Source organism: Nycticebus coucang, chromosome 2 (assembly GCF_027406575.1).
Source record: "Nycticebus coucang isolate mNycCou1 chromosome 2, mNycCou1.pri, whole genome shotgun sequence".
NCBI classification, from domain to species: Eukaryota; Metazoa; Chordata; class Mammalia; order Primates; family Lorisidae; genus Nycticebus; species Nycticebus coucang.
The window spans coordinates 142,024,745-142,046,629 of NC_069781.1; the positions used below are offsets into that span (position 1 = coordinate 142,024,745).

General features: G+C 43.1%; 1 protein-coding gene across 2 annotated transcripts in view; it reads right to left on the minus strand.

Annotated features, from left to right (window-relative positions):
- GABRB3 (gamma-aminobutyric acid type A receptor subunit beta3) overlaps positions 1-18,323 on the minus strand; it is a 282,305-nt gene extending 263,982 nt beyond the window's left edge. Inside the window, exons 1-3 of one of the 2 annotated variants that reach the window (XM_053582017.1) lie at positions 18,244-18,323; positions 17,325-17,416; positions 17,042-17,109 (exon numbers count right to left, since the gene is read on the minus strand). In XM_053582017.1, the coding sequence (XP_053437992.1) occupies positions 17,042-17,109; positions 17,325-17,416; positions 18,244-18,323 (240 nt within the window). Of the gene's footprint in view, positions 1-17,041; positions 17,110-17,324; positions 17,417-17,545; positions 17,715-18,243 lie in introns of those variants that run through there. The other variant, XM_053582016.1, reaches the window with a different exon arrangement.
- Positions 18,324-21,885: the final 3,562 nt, after the last annotated feature.

Below are 21,885 nucleotides of genomic sequence, written 5' to 3' on the forward strand. Positions count from 1 at the left end.
CCAGCTACTCGGTAGGCTGAGGCAAGACAATCACTTGAGCCCAAGAGTTTGAGGTTGCTCTGAGGTATGATGCCACAGCACTCTACCGAGGGCAACAAAGTAACACTCTGTCTCAAAAAAAAAAAGAAAAGAAAAATAAATCAGTAGTTGAGAAATGTGAGGAAAGGTGGAGTTGTCTCTGACTCCACCATGGGGCTGCTATTTCTGGGCAGGCTGGAAGGATTCAGAGACAGGGGAGGGAGGGAAAATGGCCACCCATTCATTTCATAATCAGGGTGGAAAAATCCAAATTCATCCAAATGCCCTTTCATGTTAACAGCCAGTTAACATTTTTTTCTCTGCATCAGTAGACCAAACTCTCTGAATCACATTTAACGACATCTGACATTTTTTCTCATTCACTATATAGAAAATATTCCTCTAAAATTTTACTCATGTGGGCAAAATAAATCAATGATGCATTAAATAGCACATCTGATAAACCAGGTGCTCACTTCCTTAACCTTGTTGCACCCCTGACAAGGAGGAGGGCTATGATGCTGAGGACCCCCCTCCCAGGGAGGAACATCAGTGGTAACGAGCTCTTCCTGGCACCACACTGGGCGCCTCAGTGTCCCCACATTTGCTCCTCAGGCTCTCCCGTATACTCAAAGAAAAGATTGAGATTCAGCGGTTACTGAGATTATACACGGCATTAGGCTGGATGTGGTGGCTCATGCCTGTAATCCTAACACTCTGGGAGGCTGAGATGGGAGGATCCCTTGATTCAAGAGTTCAAGACCAGCCTGAGCAAGAATGAGACCCCGTCTCTACTAAAAACAGAAAAAAATTACCCAGGTGTGGGAGCACCTGCCTGTAGTCCAAGCTATTTGGGGGACTGAGGCAAGGGGATCCCTTGAGGACAAGAATTTGAGGTTGCTGTGCAACATGACGCCAGGGCACTCTACCCAGTATAACAGAGACTCTGTCTCAAAAAATAAATAAATAGGCCGGGCACAGTGGCTCACCCCTGCAATCCTAGCACTCTGGGAGGCTGAAGCAAGTGGACCTGCTTGAGCTCAGGTGCTAGAGACCAGCCTGAGCAAAAGCAAGACCCTGTCTCTACTAAAAATGGAAAAAAGAAACAACTAGTCAGGCGCTGTGGGAGCACCTGAAGTCCCAGCTACTGGTGAGGCTGAGGCAAGAGGATTGCTTAAACCAAGAGTTTGAGGTTGCTGTGAGCTACGATGCCACAGCACACTACCCAGGGTGTATTAAAGAAATGAATGAATGAATGAATGATCATATGGAGATTAAAATGCCTTGATAGAATCTGATAAAGTGAGCCTCCCCAAACCACCCCTTTAAAAAAGTCCATTGTGACCTCAGAGCATCCAACAATAATTTTACTTCCAACTTCTTAGCTCAACTTCTCAGAAAATTTTTATTAACCCATTCTAAGATTTATTTGGGGAATTAGAATTAATCTTGATTCATTCAAAACAATGACTTATACCTGTGTACTATCTTGTTTATACCTGTCAGAATACCAAATATCTAAGTTAAGATACAGTAAATTTTAACGTAAAGCCAAATTATTTGTATATTTTGTATTCTTAGATGAGATTATATTAAAATAATGGCAAAAGTAAGAATAATTTGGGGTTGAATTTTAGCCTTATATGCTAGTATTTTGTTGTCTACAGTTCTCTTTCCACTTATGAACAGAAATTTATTCTAATATTACATTATAAATAATAAACGTTTTTAGACAATTCAATAGGAACCCAAAGGAAGAGATCTTTTCTTGAAATCTACTTGCTTATACATTTCAAAACCTTAAAAAGCATTAATGCTATCTGATTCAGTAATCCCATTTAGTGAAATATATCTCAAGGACAGAATCCATAATACATACAATAATTTCTGCATATGAATATTCAAAGCAGTAGTCAGCAAATCAGACCAAATAATCTATATATGCAAAAATAGGAAAATAGTAGGTCAAATATATTATTCAGCCATGCAAAGCAATAAAATACAGGTCTTAAAATCTTGGTGAAATACATTTAATAGCATGGAAATTTCAGTAATTCAAAGTTACATGCAAAAGTAGGCCCAGGGAGTTGGCTCACGCCTGTAATCCCAGCATTCTGGGAGACCCAGGCGGAAGGATCACTTGAGCTCAGGAGTTTGAGACAAGCATGAACAAGAGAGGGACACAATCTCACTAAAAATAGAAAAACTAGTCAGGTGTTGTGGCGGGTGCCTATAGTCTCAGCTACTTGGGAGGCTGAGGCAAGAAGATGGCTTAAAGCCAAGAGTTTGAGGTTGCTGTGAGCTGTGATGCCACAGCACTCAACCCAGGGTGACAGAGTGAGACTCTGTCTCAAAAAAAAAAAAAAGTTACATGCAAAAGTAAAAATGCTGGCAGCCAAACCAATTAAAAAAAAAAAAGCTCCATAGAAGCACAATCTAGAAACACTCACACTTAAGGGATAATACAACAGGAAATAGTTCAGCAGCACGTGAGGCTGACATGTAAGTCCCTTTTCTGGCCAACTGACAGTTCCTATCAAAACCTGAATGGGCTACGACTTTCTGTTTGCACATTATTGCATAATCAAGTACAATCCTGGGCAAAGTTGGCATATCAGGAAACTGAACGTCAATTAACAGATGTTTGCTTTCCCATCAGCCTCTGTTTAACAAATTTCACCTATTTTTCCTCTGAAGGATGTTGGAAAAGAAAGAAAAGAGAATTTTCGTTCATCATTTTAAAAACTGAGAGATGATAAAAGGAAAAATACCGAGCCAAACTGAACTCTTGAGGTATCCAAAGTTGGAGAGACTGGCCAGTAACACCATTACAGATGCTCTCCTAAGGGAGGTAAAGGGCACAGGGGTGGGCAGCTGAGAAGCAACACACCGTGGGGCCTTCTCCCTCATGCTGTCAACCAGGCAATGCCATGGCCCACCCACCCCTCCATTCTCAGAGCTGATTCTGCCCCAGGTGTGAGAATATGGTCATGCTTAGGACAACCCTCACCCCCTTTCAATGTCTGAACTTTGCAAGAAGCAGCCATTCCACTTTTACTTCCACCCAAAAGAGAAAGAAGATAAAGAAGAAGAAAATAATATACGTGTGGGGCCACTGTAGACAAATTATGTCAAAGAGGTAAATTAACAAGTCACTTATTGACTCTCTTTAGACCGTGCAATAATTTCCCCTAACCAAATACTAAGACAATTATTAGCTAGATTTCATCTATAAGGGAAAAAGTGGACTAAACTCTTCGATTTTTTTTGGTCATTAACTACTTCCGAGTTTGGGTCACACTGCGCATTTTGATCCACATAATCTTAAATAGGTTTCCCAATTGTTTGCGGATTTGCACATCCACATTTTTCCTCCTCCAGAATAAAGTTAAACAATTTTCTTTATCTCTCTGCATATCTCTAGTACCAGAAAGTAATATTCTTCATATCAACACCCACAATGATTCACTTGCTTGGATTTTATGTCTATGAAATTCATTATTAATGAGACTAGAAATGAAGAAAAAAGTAGAAGTGGCAAAACTTTATTATTTGTAGAGATGGTATATAATCTTCCAAAATCTACCATTGAGGTCTCAAGCTTATAAATAACTGTCTTCGTTACACACAGGCTTATCATCCACGTTGGCTGAATGTAACACTGCAGGTGACATTGACCAAGCCACGTCTTCTACCTCTGGGAATACATTAAACTCAAACAAGGTTAACTCACGTTACTGAAATACCACAGAAAACTCAAACTATGGCACATGAATTAAACTTCTGTAAAAGTTTTTAAAGATCTAATAAGGACCACTTGGTATCCAACACTACTAAGACATTTCTGCCTTAGACAGTTCTCCTTAGATGGTAAAAGTGATGCTTTGATACAAAAGATGCATTTGAAGAGTCCACTGCAGGTTTCAGTCTCAATCACTACTATGTTTGAGGTCTGAAAATCACTGAGCATGGACACAAATTAAAAATCCCTGCAGTTTATGTGCAGAACGTCTGAGCCTCATACCATGCAGCACAGGGAGCCTGAAAAAACAGTCCCGGATTCACACCAGCCGTGTGAAAACAAGACTGCAGGCTGCCAGAGCAGAGTGGCTCCGTGCCACCGATGACCACCTTCAACCACACTCAGCATCAAATGACAAAAAGTAGCAGTCTGTGTAAGGTGAATAGAAGGCCCTCTTAGGTTTCAAACTGTTCACTGACTTTGAGAAACACAAAAGCCAGCACTTCAAGGCAACTAAGAGAACATCCATTTCAGCACCTCATCAAATCGAGGGCTGCTGAGTCTGACGGCCTGCCAAAGTTTGCACAACCCCTTCCCTGGATCTAAGCGTTCTGACAAATCACCTGTCTACTGCAGAGGGCATCCCTGCAAGTCAATCCCCCTTGCTGTCTCTACAGGCAAAATACCCTAGAAATTTTGGAAGAAATTACCTGCATCATTAAAATCCCAGTTTATGATGATCAACTAAAATCTCAAGCTTGGGGAGCCACTTTTCAATCATAAAATAAGATGAAATCTGAAACAATACAGCATCATACTTAATAAAACATGGCCTAGGAGAGAAGGAAAGATAGATGAAAAACAAGCACTATCTTTCCCAAACAAGAACCTGTTTAAAACCTGTTTTATAAGCAGATTTAAAAAAAAAAAAAAACATTTTTATCTGCTTGTAAACGTCAAAAATTAATTCATTAATTAATTAATTAAAACCCATAAGCAAGCCAAAAAAAATTACAATCAATTAGCATTTTTTAATGTCTTTAGATTTGGGGGGAATCTACTTTTATTTACTGCACTCAGATCACCAGCCTTCTACGATCCCTGAGACAAGCACAGGTCAAGTCCTCAGAGGGGCCACAGCAGTGGTGCTTAATCAATGTTGCTCTCTATGATAAGACTGTCCCTTAAGAAACAGTCCAGAAAATGCAGAGAATCCATCTGCCCTGTGAGCTACGGACACTGGTCATTCATGAATAGGAATACACTCTCCAAAGAATTACACAAGATTATATGAGGAATTTTAGAGATTACTTCCTCCAGGTGAAATTTAATTTTTTTTGGTTTTGTTTTGTTTTGTTTTGTTGTTGGGGATTCATTGAGGGTACAATAAGCCAGGTTATACTGATTGCATGTGTTAGGTAAAGTCCCTCTTGCAATCATGTCTTGCCCCCAGAAGGTGTGGCATGTAGACAAAAATCTTACATTGCATGTAACTATGACAGGCATGCAAATGATATTATTTATGCTACTATATAACTCATTATACATAATGTAAATTACAGATCATAATATCTGTGTGTGAAATGTAAACTACTCAGAGAGGGAAGTGACTCTCCCTAATGGGATGCCGTGTCCACGCACGGGCCACTGTCCCCGGCTATTACAGCCACAAGATGAAATCTCCTGCCCCCCCACCAAGTTCAACACTCTCCCTGAGCTATGATTTGTTCTCCAAATTAAGTTACTGCTATTGACCCAAGCGCCTCTCACAACTCTCTTCCACACACATCTCTGCCTCTTTACCATTTCGTCTTATAACCAGAAAATAAGGAGCCTTAACCCACACAGATCTCCCTTCAATGTGACAGAGACTGTTACTGTAAAACAAAATTTATGTCATTTTTGTAATCGATCGTGACAGGTGTTTAATCTTCATTTCCAGAAAATATCACTCATCTCCATGTGAACTGATAAATACATCAAAATTTCGGTTTCCACACTGTGGATACTGGCACGTCTTCCCAGCTCGTTATCACTCACAAGGACTGGACATGGAAAAGACAATTCTGATTCAGTCCTTCAGCAGCACATAAACTCCTAAACTGTGTTCGACAGACAACTTTGTGATGACGTGTTAACAGCACCCCTCACAAAGCAAAACATCTCTCACAAAATATATCTGGAAATGCTGAATTCTTCACTTCTCTCTAGAAGATTTACAAAATCATTAGCATATTAAAGAACCCAACAATCCCTACAACACAGAGTTCTAGGTGTGTGTTTACCATAATTCCCAGTATTGCTGGAACAGAAAGGCTTTGACTCTGAGGCACACATTAACATTCGAGGGGATGGCGCTTTCTTAAACAACCACTATTTTAGCCCAGACGACATGAAACAACGAGCTTACAGGGATTTTGATGTAGAAAACCAAAATAAAGATTCAGATATGAAAACTTCATTCAACGGTACAATCAAAAATATTCTAACAAGGAGTTATCTGCAGAAAGTTTAACGGCATTAAAAAGGAATATAACACAATCAATTTTGGTCTTTTGATAGAGTCAAACGGAGGTACCCACCCAGGAAGAAATGAATGCATAGAATGCCCCACCTGAGAAAAAGGGAATGTGTCCACCCCTGCCCTTCTGACCATTCAAATCCCCATCCACCTTAACCCACGTGTTGACTTCCTTCTCAAGCACAGCTCACCCCACCCGGCCGACGCTGCCCACACAGAACCTGGACTCTGTTTCCCTTCGTTTCACGGTTCAGAATAATCTTTCATTTTAAGTCTTTGACCTCTCCGTCTTCAAACACATTCTCCAACGTTTTTTTCTAGCATGTAGAAAACCATTTCTATGGGTCTTAACCTCTGACTGTGGACTTTACACTGAGTATAAACCAATGGTGAGAAGTTATGCTTGGAAGGCACTTAGCTGCCTGGACCCTGGCAGTAATGTCCACACCACTCAAGGGTTCTTGGGTCATCAGTTGGAACCACTGATCTAGACAGCAAGGATAGTACTATTGCCCATAATTCAGATGATTTTTCTGTGACAGGTTCACAGGGATCCGCATGTTTAAAAGTACGGTTAACTTTATGGGCTAAACATACCCAAATAAAGTAATCTCTGCAGTTAAAACAGATCAAAGAAGCAGCTTGATGACCTAGTCCTTTGCTCCAAAAATTCATTTAACAAATATTTCCCAGCATATCCTACACAGCAGGCAGTGTGCTTGTAAACATCCTAGTCTACTCTGAACCTGACATAGGGACTTTTCTCTCAGATGGATACTCAGAGTCAGTTTGATTGGCAACAATTATAATATTATAATAAAATTACCCGAATTGCTTTTTCTAGTATAACAATTTTTGATCTGCACAGACACACACACTCTCCACACACACCATGGAATAGTAAGTGACCAAGAAAACTTGTGCCTTCAACTCATTAAAATTAACCACTGTTAACTTCTTAATTCAAAAAACTACATTTTAAAAGAATAGTGGTGTGATGTTGAACTAATAAACAAATATTTATACATAGAAACATGCATAAAATACAGAGTTATACAGCTTTAATCTAGCAAATTTTGTGATCTTTAAAGTTAATACAAAATAAAATGAGACAAATGTATTTCGTGTCATGAATCATAGCGTGTAGATTTGGCAAAGATTTTACATAAAAGAGATTCTTTCACTGTAGAACTGGGGTGAACCCACCCCCTCCATCAGCCTGAGAGGAGAAGCACACGGGTCAGGGCCTTCAGAGCTGGAGTTCACCTGAGATGGGAGCACCAGGCATGCACAAGGTTTTTGGTAATTGTATTAAATGCTTCTGTGAGATGCTGGAATTCAGTGGAAAAAGGTAAAGAGAGATATATTAGTTAATACTTTCACCTAACTTCTATTTTTAACAGTGGTCGCCTGACAACCAAATCAGGAACAGAGAACAAGGGGCTAAACTCTGTGCTGTGAATGGATGAAGATTCATCGGAGCCCTGTTCTTCCAAATTGTGCATCTAGAGAATTCTTTTAATGGCCCAGAAGTAACTTGCACTGAAAAGATAGGAAAAAAAAAAAAAACAACCACTACTGTTCCACTGCACTGCTGAATGGTTGATGGAAAGAGAAGACAGAACCCAGCGAATTCCATACTACACAAAGAACAATCAAAACTTCCCCATAATACAGAAAAGCTCAACCCACAACCCATATATACTTTGTAAGCAGACCCCAAACTCTGAGTATATACTAAAGGATCAGGGACTGATCCTTTTAATTTTGAGGGACCATGCAGTCTTTCTGCCATGAAATCAGCATAAAAGCTTCCCAGTGAAATGGGTAATAGGTACATTTGATGACATTATTTTGGGTACAATCACAAAAGTTCTGCTTCAATTAAGCCCCCTAAAGTAAAAACTGTATATATCACATTTAGTCTGTAAGTTTCTTCTCAGTCATGAGGCCAAATTCAGAGTTACAAAAATTATCTCATTGGAAATTTACGTAACAATTAGATAATGCACTTGTATATCTATTCTTTTCGAAAGTATTAGTCTTTAATAGTAAATATTACTGCACTGAAATGGATGTACATTTCCTAATATCATAGAAAAACTACATTTATTTATTCTTTCTTCATATTCTTCAAGTTTTCTTTCAACAAATATCTAGCAGGTCCCTATCAAGTGTTGGACCCTATGCAAGGACAGCTTATAGACACAGCCCTGCCTCACAGGAGAGAAAATGAGAGAAAGAGGAAGGAAATAAACACACCCTAATAAAATGCAACACTATGGTAAGGGTTCACAGGGGAAGAGTAAGGAAAAGTAAAAGCAGAGGACATAATTTAGATCGCAGTGAAGGTGGCCGAAGAAGACAAAAGTCCTCCAGCCCCAGCACAGCATCTTGAGTTGCTCCACAGCATGGTAACACAGAAAGACGGAAGTCGCAAAACAGGTCGCCAGGGCCGACACCACACAGCTGGTCCAGCTGGTATGGGTCCTGCCGGACTTTCACTCCATGTTCCATTCTTACTGCTTTGTAAATTTAGCTCCCATCCCAAAGACACCTATCTTGAGTAGTTCAGGAGGACTGATTTAGGAGATTACCTTTTGAACTGGACTGCTATAAGAAGTCACTGAGTTATGCTAAGGGTTCATGTGGTCTTTGCTTTGAATTTTTATACATAAAACTATGATTTTAGAAATGGAAGAACAGAACAGTCTTAGGGAGGCTACTCTCACTGTTCTCCAGAATCCCAGGCTTCTGACAAAGTTTGTGGACCTATCCCCCTCTCTGCATACTGGCTGACAGAACAGGCAGCCAGACCCTATTCTGCCCGGTAACAAAGGCCTATGTCAAATACGGGCCAGGACCAGAGCAGGAGACTCTGGCGCTCCCCAGGAACACAGCCTTTGAAGGATTTGTAGAGGAGTGGAAAGGGTGCTGCTGAGACTAAGAAAATTAAAAAAGAATACCACACTAAAAAAGGGTAGCTTTGGGTATATAAGAAGTAAAGATTTGAGTAGAGGTTGGTGAGCCATTTCAGCCACCCCTCTGCTGTTCAGCTTTGTCTTAACTTTTGTATGCCTTTGAATAAACTCTGAATACTCTAACTTGGCATGTAGTCTTTATTCCATCCTGGTTGTCCTGTCCACTGAGAAGGGGTGTGTGAACTAAAAGCCTCTGGCCAGGGTACACCCTACTGTGGCTTTAAGGACTTCCCTGGCAGGTATGTGGACAGACAGCCCGTGAAGATGGCAGCGATATTTTTCTGGCTCTCTGTTGACAAGGGACGGTCACCCATCCTAGTCTGCTTTTGTGGCTCTGCGTGCCTTAGTGCTGTGTCTTTGGATTCTTCCCAAGATCCCACAGTTTAAAGCTCCAGCACGCTTGCATGACCAAGTCCCAGCTTTGCCATGCAGTAAGAATGAGAACGTCAGTCCTATTCCTCAGTCTATTTTCTCATCTGAAAAATGGAGATGAGGTCACCACCTCTATTACCTACTCCAGCAGACTGATGATCAGGTTTCGATGATGAATACGACATAACACAGGAAGCATTTTACAAACTGCAAACCGGTGTAAACTGTTAGTTATCAACTCCCTAAGGTAAACTTCAACATGAATTACGAAAGATTCCAGATGTTTGATATGTTTTGTTTATTTATTTTATCGTTTGTTTTTCTTTTTCTTAGAGACAGTTTCAGTTTGTCGCCCTCAGTAAAGTACCATCGTGTCCATACCAACATGAATACCAATATACCAACAGCTCACAGCAACCTCTAGCTCTTAGGCTTAGGTGATTCTCTTTCCTCAGCCTCCAGAGTAGCTGGGACTTTACAAGCGCCCACCACAACACCCAGCTATTTTTTTGTTGTTGTTGCAGTTTGGCTAGGGCCAAGTTTGAACCCACCATCCTGGGTTTATGGGGCCGGCACCCTACCCACTGAGCCACAGGCACCGCCTGGTTTCGTTTATTTATTCCAATTATTTAGAACTCTTCAAAATGCAATGATGGGCAAGCATCTTGAGAGGCAGACACATGTGAAGAAGAAGGGTTCTGTTTACCTATGAAACTCAGAGCTAGCACACCTGGAAGATTGTGGAAAATCAGGGACTGAACCCATATTGCTTTCCTTGTGAAAATCCAGAAGACTTGGTTTTATTTTTTTCCCAAAAGAGACCACCCGAGACCACCACTCTACACTGGCCACTGACACCTCTGCATTTCTTCACATTCCAAATCATTTAAAGAACAATGCCTCTCTATTAACATCTAGGTCAGCGGTTGTGGGTCATGACCCCGTTGGGGGTCGAATGACCCTTTCACAGGGGTCGCCTAAATACACCCTGCATATTATAATTCATAACAGTAGCAAAATTACAGTTATGAAATAGCGACAAAAATAATTTTATGGTTGGGGGTTAGCACAACACGAGGAACTATATTTAGGAAGGAACTGCTTTAGGAAGGTCAAGAACCACTAATCTAGGCTATTTTTCATCTCACCAAATTCATTTGGCAAATGGCCCAAGAAGCAACAGCTACTTCTTAACTCATTTTACTATTATCTAAGGAAATATAAGCAGCCTATTTTTCCTTTGGAAAACCCAAACATTGGTTGAAGATAAAAACCAGTCATAATTCATCAACTCAAACTGAATTACCTAATAGACCCAACTGTTCTTTAACTACACATAAATAAGTGAATTGCACCATCAATTCAAGCTGAATGCAACACACCATAAGAGCTCTGAGCTCAGGACTGGCTCAAGCAGGAGGCCCTTCCCCACAGGACCATGCTGGCAAGATCCACTTTTTAAAAGATGTAACAACATGAGCTTTACAACCTCCCTCGGGGGAAGGCAAAAAGCATTCTCTTTGAGCTCTCCACACCATTCATTCTAATATTAAACACAAACTCTCTTCATGAAAAGTACATTATGTAAGGTATTATTGTCATCCACCTCTGAAGTTCACTACATGCCTCCTCATCAGTGCCCCAGCACTGGCGCTGATCCTAACTTATGCATGAAACAGACTGCCAGTGAAAAGTAATGCCCTCAGTAAACAGCCCTGTCTCAAAAGGCTTGCAACCTGGAGCCAAACACCAGCACATTCCCTGGACCTCACCCCGGAGCACCGGAGCACCTTCCAGGTAAATAGTTTTCTAGTCCCAACTGGGTCAGGGAAACGTTCTTCCTTTCTGTTGAGTCATCCCCCAGCTTGCTCCCTAATAAGAGCATTAGTACATTTCCCACCTTAAACTGCTAATAACAATTCATATGCAAACTCTGACTATGGTGCAGGCCCCACTGGAAGGAATCAGTAAAGGACCACTTTCTGGACACCTATGATTGTGTAGGTTCCTTTCTTGTGATTTCCTCTGCAGAGCTAAACTCTTTAAGATATCACTTTGGCATCCATTGTGTCAGTAGCCTCCAACTGAATTACTGAGGATTAATTGACTTGCCTAAGGCCAGATGTTCCCACAGACTTGGAAGTAGAACCCACAGCTCCCAATCCTATAAGGCTCTTTCCAAGAGCACTACCTTAACCCCTGGAATTCAGGTCCTCCGGGGAACCTAGCCGGCATTTGGCATTCACTAATGGCAAAGCAACTTCTGGCCTCTAACATGCAGGAAAGTGGGGTTGATTAATATAAGTGTGATTTTTTTTTCTTAACAAAAAAAAATTAAAAGGCCTAAAAGCTGCCAAACTTCTAATCCTAGCTTCCTCTAGCCAGAACAACCCTCTTCTCTTCCCTCTCCTTCTGAAAATGAGACACAAAGAGATATTGCAAATGTGTGTGTCTGAGCGTGAGAAATAGCGTATCAATTTAATAGCCCTGCAGCTACAAAACAGCTTCTTGAAAAGTACTAAAACTATGTTCTTTGTACCACATTTAACTTCACACCTAGACCCCACCAAAAGTAGATTTTTTTGAGAAGAAAATGCAACAAGTGAGAAATGAATACAATAGAACTAACATAATAAATACATTTCAGGCTCAGCACCCATAGCACAGTAGTTACAGCTACAGCCACATACACGGGGGGTGGGGTGGGGGGGGGGAGGCGGGGGCGCAGGTTCCGACCTGGCCCAGGCCTGCTAAACAGCGATGCCTACAACAACAAAAAACTAGCTGGGCATTGTGGTGGGCGCCTGTAGTCCCAGCTACTTGGAAGGCTGAGGCAAGAGAATCTCTTAAGCCCAAGAGTTTCAGGTTGCTGTGAGCTGTGACACCACAGCACTCTACCATGGTGACAGAGTGAGACTCTGTCTCAAAAATAAATAAATAAATACATTTCATAATAATTAAGAATACACATTATATGTTACACAAAAGGAACTGTAATTTTTCAAAAAGGAAAATACTGTATGATTTATATGCTTGAAATAAAAAAAACTACAATGGCAGTTTCATTAAGGTTAATTTTAATAGACTGATTAAGTATAAAGTAACAAGGCCCATGTTAAATCACAGAAATTAGTATCAATATTACTAGAGTTTGAATCTAGTTTTACATCCCTGATACTTTATAGTTAATTAAGTAAAAAGTCTGTATATGTAACTTCTGCTCTGAATTAACAAATCAAACAAATGGCTCATTCTAGTAAATATAAAAAATAACTTATTTTTTAAAGTATTGTTTTTAAATTAAAATGTTTTAACTGCTTTGTTTTTAATATTTCCTTATGCATACTATATTTTTAATAATTTTCTTCCATTTATTCATCCATTCAACACAATTATTATATACTAGGACTGCTAATAAGCACCATTACAACACACATGCAATAATTTTCAATACACCATGTTCTTGCACATATACATTCTCACTTAAAGAAATATATGGACTAAATCTGAATAATTAGTTGACCATGCATAATTTAGATTATCCAAAATTTTAAAACAAGAGCTAAGAGAAACAAGGAAAGTGACATGAAACAAATACCTTCACCACTGTCAGTCCAGCTAATTTAAACAGAAAAAAAATAAAGTCTATGAAAACAAAAATAGAAAGATTTAGAAAAAAACAGAAAGGTAAAATATCTCCACTATCCATGGAACAAGCTATGCAAAACCTAAGGCTAAATATTAAAAGCATTCAAATCCACTCTTACATTGTTTTTACAAAACACCAAAATGAGTGTGATATACACATGAACACACATAATTTATCTGTATGTTTGTTTATTTGAGGTCAAAGACATTTTGGGGGAGGCATCACCTACCAGGAAATACAGTCATACTTTATAACTTCTTAAAGAAAAAGCTAAGCCTTTCTACTGTGTAGAATCTGCCACTGTTTTTTTGCAATCACCTCTAAAAAACTCATCAATGTGCATAGACATAGCTCTCCCCCTTAAAATACCTGTTTCTTAACATCCTTATTTCAAATATTGGTTAATTTTTATTTGTTTCATTAATACACATTTTCAAAAACGTATCTATGAAAACTTAGGAAATTCCAACACCTGACCTTCTGTGCCCCATTTATCCCTAATTTTCTTTTAAATTTTTTTATTCCACTTTAGCATCCTTACTCCTCTGTCTAAATTTACTTTTATTTATTTATTTAATATTTTTTTGAGACAGTCTTAGTACATTGCCCTCAGTAGAGGGCTGTGGCATCACAGCTCACAGCAACCTCAAACTCTTGGGCTTAAGCGGTTCTCTTGCCTCAGCCTCCCAAGTAGCTGAGACTATAGGCGCCTGCCACAACACCCAGCTATTTTTTCATTGCAGTTGTCATGGTTGTTTAGCAGGCCCGGCCCGGCTCAAACCCACCAGACTCAGAGTATGTGGCCAGCGCCCTAACCACTGAGCTATGAGCGCCGCCCTAAATTTACACTTTTGACAAAACATTTATTTTAAAGCACATCTCAAATTATGTCAATCAAATTTGAATTTAAAACATTTACTAGGTATGGCTCTTTATTTCCTGAAATCAGTGTCTGACATACTTTTGGTGTCACCCAGAAGGGTCCTGAGTGCACTGGGCTTAATCCTTCCTGCTCTTCCAATTTCAGCTCTCAAATCTCTACTTCACAGTCCCTGGTCCTGCTCAGCCTTTCATCCACATCTTTGCTATTTTCTTTCCTAACCCAGAATATCTTCTGCATATGACAGTCAGGATTTTATTCATCCCCCTCACCCAATTGAAATAGAATTTCTTACATGAAGCTTTCCACAGCAACATTAACCTCCCTCTCCAGCTTCTCCCTTCCTCCCACCCCACCCCCACCTCTCTCTCTCTTCTGCTGGTCCCTGTCCTCTGCTCCCTAATGACACTCACACTTCCTACTTCTTGTTAGGACCGTTTGACATAATCTCCTGTAATAGTTACAATACCCTTTAAGGGAGACCACTTCTTAATAATTTTCACAACTTATAACAACTTACTAGTTTTATCAAGAAAGCTCGTAAATAGAATTTATTGTTTTTAAACAACATGATTTGAGTGGTGGCTATAATCTTATGCTCACACAGTCTCTGCTCATTCCCTATCCAATGTGGCCCCCAGAATGATACTTCGTCATTGCTTTACATGAGTAGCCTATAATAACAGGTGAAATATCATACCTATTATCATGCACAAATATAAGAAAAATCAGATTTTTCTAGAACATGACATAGACCAATCTGCTTGTGGGAGGAAGGTATTTTAAATGTCTGTCAGTCACATCTGCCCAACAGCCTGCATTATCCAATCCTATTAATCCTCAATTTTTGTTTATAATAAATTTTTACTTAGAGAGCCAAAAAAGCTATCATGAGAATGCAAAAGAAAAAAAAAAGAATGCATACAAGTATGCTATGGCTGTTGGGAATAGTTACTAGATATGGGATATGCACTTACAGACCGTTCAAGATAATGGCCTTTATCTTCAATTTGTCTTCCCATCATTGGGTTCAGAGAACATGGAGACCCCTCAATTCACAGTCCATGAATTAGGCAAGTACTGATGAAGTTTTTAAATATGCCAAAATTTGGTGTGATGCCATAATGACTGGATAACTATTTTTAAAAAATGACTCCAACAGAACACTCTGCTGGTTGTTTTAACTTTGTATAGTGTTCACTGAGGACCACATCAAAACACGTTCTCTGCCATTTGACATTCAAGATAATGATTTTTGACATAATAATCCACTAAATATGTATACATCCAATTAAATACTGTACTAAATTATCTAATATGAAGTTCTCAATTGAGAAAATCACAGATTACAGACTATGGACCTTGAATTTATATAATTTATTTTTTCCAGACCATAAAACATACCTTTTGGATGAATTCTTTTATAAAACTGAAAAGTGAAATATACATGTTAATTTTTACTGTAAGGTAATTTATGTAAAGTCACATTTCCTCTGTGTTTCTAAGTTTTTTATTATTATAATACCTTGATATGCAAAGTCCTAAAGGATATACTTTGAAAGAAAGTTACATTTGTCTTAAGGTATACACTGTAATTTTAAAATCTTAAAGTTAAAAGAGAAAAATCAATGAAAATATTTTGGTGTGATCAAAGATTTCTTTCTACAAAATCCTCAGCAGTATATATTTAAAAACATATCTCACTAACGTCTACTTAAAATAATAGTTTTAGTTTATTTCTACGTGTATATGTCCCTACTTCTATAACTTATTGCAATGTTTTTCAAAATACTGTCCACAAAACAACTGCTTTAAAATAATTTGAAGAACTAGTTTTAATGCAGAGACCCCAAGACTCCAGCCTACTGATCAGAATCTTTTGAAGTGGGGAACCCGAGAGTGTGCGTTTAGAACAAGTTTGCCACGTGATTCTGATGTGCACCGAAGTTGGAAATCGGGCCTGTATCTGAAACCACCTCGCTAGACTCTCAATGTTGTCCGTTCTTCCAAAGAATGTTTTCCAATGCCCATTCCTAGGATTTCTAAAGTGCCCCTCAGCAGAAAATTAAACCTGTTTTCAAATCCCTTGGTGTTTTCAGCTCAATTAACAAAGGAAAGGAGTCATTTTTCTCATTATCCCCGTGTTCTAAAGCTGTCGCAGCACCAGCCGGCTCCGCGCCTCCAGATACTGACCTGTGCTTTCCACAGGTCAGAATATTAAATCCTGTCACTATTCACAGAAGCCCTAAGCGACACTGGGTCACTAGCCTTGGACCTTCCCGGCAGGGCGGCCCCCCAGAGCCTGCGGGCCGTCAGCACCTCGGACAGAGCCCGGCGCAGCGCCGGGGAACAGCCCGGTGCCCGCCCGGGAGCACCGACCTGCGCGTCCCTGGAACACACAGCCCGCAGACCCCCGTGCTCCCAGCCGCCGGCACCGCTCTCCAAACTACAACAAAGGAAACCTTAAGTACCTCTTACCTAGAATACACCAGCCACCCCCACAGCTCGCCTCTCTCCCCAGCGCCTGTTGCTAAGGAGGCGAGACGGCGCTCAGGAAGCCACAGTACCAGGTGACAGCAGCTGGCGGAGCTGGGAGCACGCGGGCGACCGTGACTGCGGGGCCCGAGGCCAGCCAGGACCCCTTCCGGAGGAAGGGCGCACCCTCCGCTCGTCTCCCGCGCCCCGGACGCCCCCCCATACACCCCGGCGAGTGAAGGGAGCCGGAGAGCCGGAGGCCAGCGCCCCGGAGCACGCCCAGCTCTGCAGCCGGGGAAGCTCTCTCCGGCTGAGGAGGCCTTCGGCCCTGCGCTGCGGACGCCTGCCACCCCAGACAGCGGGCCAGGGGCTGGGGACAGCCCTGGGGAGGGCGCGCACTCACCATGTTGACTTCGGAGACCATGTCGATGCTGGCGATGTCGATGTTCATCCCCACGCAGACCGGGGGACCTGCGGGAAGCGAGCGACACGGCGTCAGCCAGGCTCCGGCGTGGGGTGCGGTGGCTCTGAGGACGAGGGGCTACCGCGGGAGGGGGCGCGGGCGAGGTGCCTCCCACCCCGCGCCCACCGCAGCTCAGCGGATGCGGCCCCCGCCTCCCTCCTCCGCCCAGGCCGCCGGCGCGGGGGGTCGCGCTTCCCGCAGCGGCCGCACGCACCCCACTTACCCCCGAAGTCGGGTCTCAGACGAATGTCGTAGCCTTTCAACAGCTTATCCACCGTCTCCTTCACAAAGGACATGTTCCCGGGATCGTTCACGCTGGAGGAGGGGGGCACGGGGCACAGAGAACAGGGTCAGGCGGCGGCTCACCCGCCAGCGCCCGGCGCGCACACCGCGCGCCCTGCCCGCCGCCGGGCCCGCTTCCCGTCAACACACCCGCGACCCTACCTCTGGGCGCAGCACACCACCGCCACCAGCACCGGGGCCGAGAAGATGCCGAAAAGCCTTCCTCCCGCAAAGCCCCACATCCCTCCGCCGCGCCCCGGCACGGGGGAGGGGGCGCCCCGCCGCCGTCGCGACCAGCAGCCGGGGATGCTCCTGCTGCTGCCGCTGCCGCCGCCGCGCTGGCCGGGAGCGGAGGAGGGTGGAGGGAGAGGGGGAGGGGAGGAGGGGGCGGAGCGGGCGCGGGGAGGGGAGGAGCAGGCGCCCCGGAGGAGGGGAGGAGGAAGAAGCAGAGCCGGCCGGGGGCGGAGACCTCGCCGCGCACCCGGTCCTCCCAGGCGGTCGCCGCGGCCCCGCGGCCCGGGCCCAGGGCGCGCACCCCCGCCTCGGTGGCCACGGCGCGGATTCGGAGCGCGGGGAGCGTGAAGCGTTGGGGCCGGCTGGGGCCGGACGCCGCGAGCGGGGGCCGCGCGAGCAGGGCCGGGGGACTGCCGCGAAACCACCCCGCAGCCGTGCGAGCGAGGGGCACCGGCTCCCGCGGAGACGGAAACGCTCCCGGCTGCTCCGCACAACCTGCACTCTGGCCCCTCACCTGGACCACCGCCCGGCTGCGGCGCGGCCCGAGGGCCGGTGGGTGCGGCGCGCTGCCTCCGCCCGCGGCACTGCGCCCTCCCGCACCCGCCCGGTGGGAGGCTGCGGCTCACCTGCGGGGCTCAGAGCCTCGGGTCCCCAGGGTCCAGGAGAGCCAGATTGGCAGCAGGAAGGCCAGGAGCCCGGAGCACATAGCGCTGTTCCTCCGGCCTAACATGGGTGGGAGCCTCTCGCCCCAACAGCCACCGAGCATTCGAATGGCGAAGTGGGGATCCCCGCCCCCGCCCCCACCCGCGGGCTTTCCTGCCTGACCCATCTCCCAGCCCTTTGCATGGCGGCCGGAACATTTATTTACAAAAATGACCATTTTGCGAGATCTATTCTTTAAACTCCTGAGCGTGTCTTGGAGTCCCCAGCTCTTCCCGCTCAAATAAACGCAATTATAATGAGTGGTTAGGTGAAACCCGATTAGACACAAACCCGATGACATTCCTGGGATTTAAAATAAAATAACTTTCCTTGTCTGGTGCAGCCCACAGCTGTTTGTAGGTCTTTATATAAAGCAACGGTCCTTCTTTTCCCTGTGACAGGCCCACACCCTTTTCTCTCATGAGAAGACCTAGGGTTCAGTGACCAAAAAGGTCTGCCCTGTGTATCCGCTGCTCACCTGAGACCATAGGTAGTGTGTCTGTGTACACGTATATATTTACATCTCTCTCTCTCTCTCAAATATATATATTTGTTTGTTTTCGTGAATAATCCTCAGTAAAGTTTCTCTGTACCTCAGAGTTGCAGTATTCAGGGAGGTGGGCATGCAATCCCACCCGCGGTGGACCAACCAAATGTAACAAATCAGGCTCTTTTTTTGTGTTCTGTATTCTTCTTCCGGTTGTTCCAGAACTTAATGAATGGTTAACAACAGATAACTACTTCCCTGTATTGACTCGTTTTTTTCTTAAAAGCTTAAGCCGTTCTTTTCTATCATCAATATCTAAATCTAGATCCTATTCTCAAGTTGGCACGTTTCTTTAATTTTAAATACCACTGCCTTTTCAAAAAATCAGCAATTTTATTTTTGGAACAGAAAATATGACCACAGTACCTGAAAGGTTCAGAGATAAATATAGCTCCCTAATTATTTTCTGGAAAAGTCCATTCACAATGGCTTTGTATTCTGTGTCCTGTTAATGTACAATGGAATTATCTGGAAAAATGATACCGACTCTCTCTCTGTTTCTCTCTCTCTCTCTCTCACACACACACACACACACACACACTCACACACTCACAGTTCAGCACATTTCTCCTATTTGCCTGCACTTGGCTTGGAGAAACACTCTGCTGGGAGTCATGGCTATAAAAGGTAAACAATGACAATGGCGCCCATAGTTCAGTGGGTAGGACGCCAGCCACATACACCACGGGTTTGAACCCTGCCCTGGCCTGCTAAACAACAATGACAACTGCAACAACAACAACAAAAAAAATAGCCAGGCATTGTGGCAGGCAGGAGCCTGTAGTCCAGCTACTTGCTGGGACCATAGGCACTACTTGCAGGCCCAGCTGAGGCAAGAGAATTGCTTAAGCCCAAGAGTTTGAGGTTGCTGTGAGCTGTGACACACGACACTCTACCAAGAGCAACAAAGTGAGACTCTCTCTAAAAAAAAAAAAAAAGAAGAAGAAGAAGAAGAAAAAGAAAACAGTTTGAAATAAAGCCAAAAACATAGCAGGAATTACCACACACACACACACACACACACACACACACACACACACACACACACACTATTTTATATGTTCTAACACTTGTAAAACCACATTTCAAACATTATCAGCCAACCTCCGTGCACCACCTCAGCCCTTCTTGGCTTCAGTTTATCTTTTGGGCTCTTGGCTGTATTTGCCCCTGCTGCTGCCTCAGCACCCAGTTCTACAGGAGCTGAGATGGGCTTTCCCTGGGAGCAAGCCCTGACCACTCACCGCATCTCCATAGGGCTGGTCTCTGACTTCCCACCCTTCAGCTTCCAAACTGACATCAAGCTCTAAGATGCCACAGGGTCTGCTAACCAAGTTAGAAAGCCCCAGGGTGGACTTTTAGCTGATATATTTAATGTAGCCCTGGTGCATAAAGATTCTTCCTTCATTTTCTCCTAAGAGGTGTTCTGAGTTACCATCAACAATGGTCAACAGAGACGGGTGGACCATTGTGCTTCACACTCCTTCACACTCCTCCTGACAACAGACCTCCTGCCCATTCCCTCTTTCCACACTTCCATCCTTTTTGCTTTCATTCCTGTTTTCACTGGTATTGCACACCCCGATAAAGTCATACCATTTAAATTGTACTTTTTCTGGGGAACCCAGGCTAAGTCTTGTGCCAATTGGCAAGTCATTAAAAAGTGTTACCTAAAAGTCTTTTTAAAATATAGAAGCAAAAATCAAAGAGACTGTTAAATGTACACAGGTGTAATAAGACACCTGGGCCTGCAGACTCCTGCTCATCACAACTGCCATCCAGCTCGCACCTGCACTTGTAATGAAATCCAGGCTTGAGACCACTCAGGCCTCCCCCGTCTCAGCTCCTTGCCACACAGACAGCCATCAGGCAGGATGCTTGAGCACTGAACACCCAGCACCCCACATACCTGCCTTCCTGTACTTGGAGTCCTGAAACCATGACCCTCTCCCTGCCTTGACTAGATAGTGATATGTATTAGCCAAATCAGCAGGAAATCATTCATTCAGTTCTTACTTTCATTTATTTGTCTTTTACTAAAAGAGAAAAAGCCTCCATGAATCCCACATAGATAATTTTTCATGGCAGAAGAAAAAAGAGGTAGATGCCATTTTGTTTGTAGTAAAGTAATTTTAAATGGGATATAGAATATTTGGGGGCCCTTAAGGTGGGAAGAAGGAAGGGAAAGAGAGAGCTAGGAGACACTACCTTATCATTGTTCAGCCATAGTTATGCCTTCTACAGGATCAACTTATCTTTCTAAGCTGTTTCAAAGTTTCTGACAATGAATTTTAAAGCTCTTTAAAAACAAAAAAAAACCTCTATCAACTTGAGGTATAACATACTGAATAAAATGTTACATGGTTAGCTGTGTCTTCACAAATGTACAGACTAATGCACATTTTCATAATCCCTTAGTTCCCTTGTGACCCTTTAACCCACATGCCACTTACAGTTCCAGAAAAGCACTGAACTATATTCTGTCATTACAGATTTTAATGTTTCTGTCTATTATAAGCATTCAATATGAGTAAAATTATGCAATGGATGTTATTTTATGTCTGGCGTCTTTCTTTCTACATCCCCTTCCTTTTTTTTTTTTTTTTTTTGAGGTGGTATCTCACTCTGTCACCCTGAGTAAAGTCCCAAAGCATCATCATAGTTGACAGCAACCTCGATCTCTTGGGCTCAGGCGATCCTCTTGCCTCAGCCTCACAAGTTGCTGGAACTACAGGTGCCTCCCTTCAGGATGCCTGGCTAGTTTGAAGTATTTTGTTTTTTTGTTTGTTTGTTTGTTTTTTCTATTTTAAGTAGAGACGGGGTCTCAATCTTGTTCAGGCTGGTTCTGAACTCCTGAACTCAAGTGGTCTTCCGACCTTGGCCTCCCAGCATGCTAGGATTACAGGTGCAAGCCACTGTGCCCAGCCTTGTCTATATTATTTCATTCAGAAAGTTTATGAGAGACCAGGCACAGTGGCTCCCGCCTGTAATCCTAGCACTCTGGGAGGCCGAGGCAGGT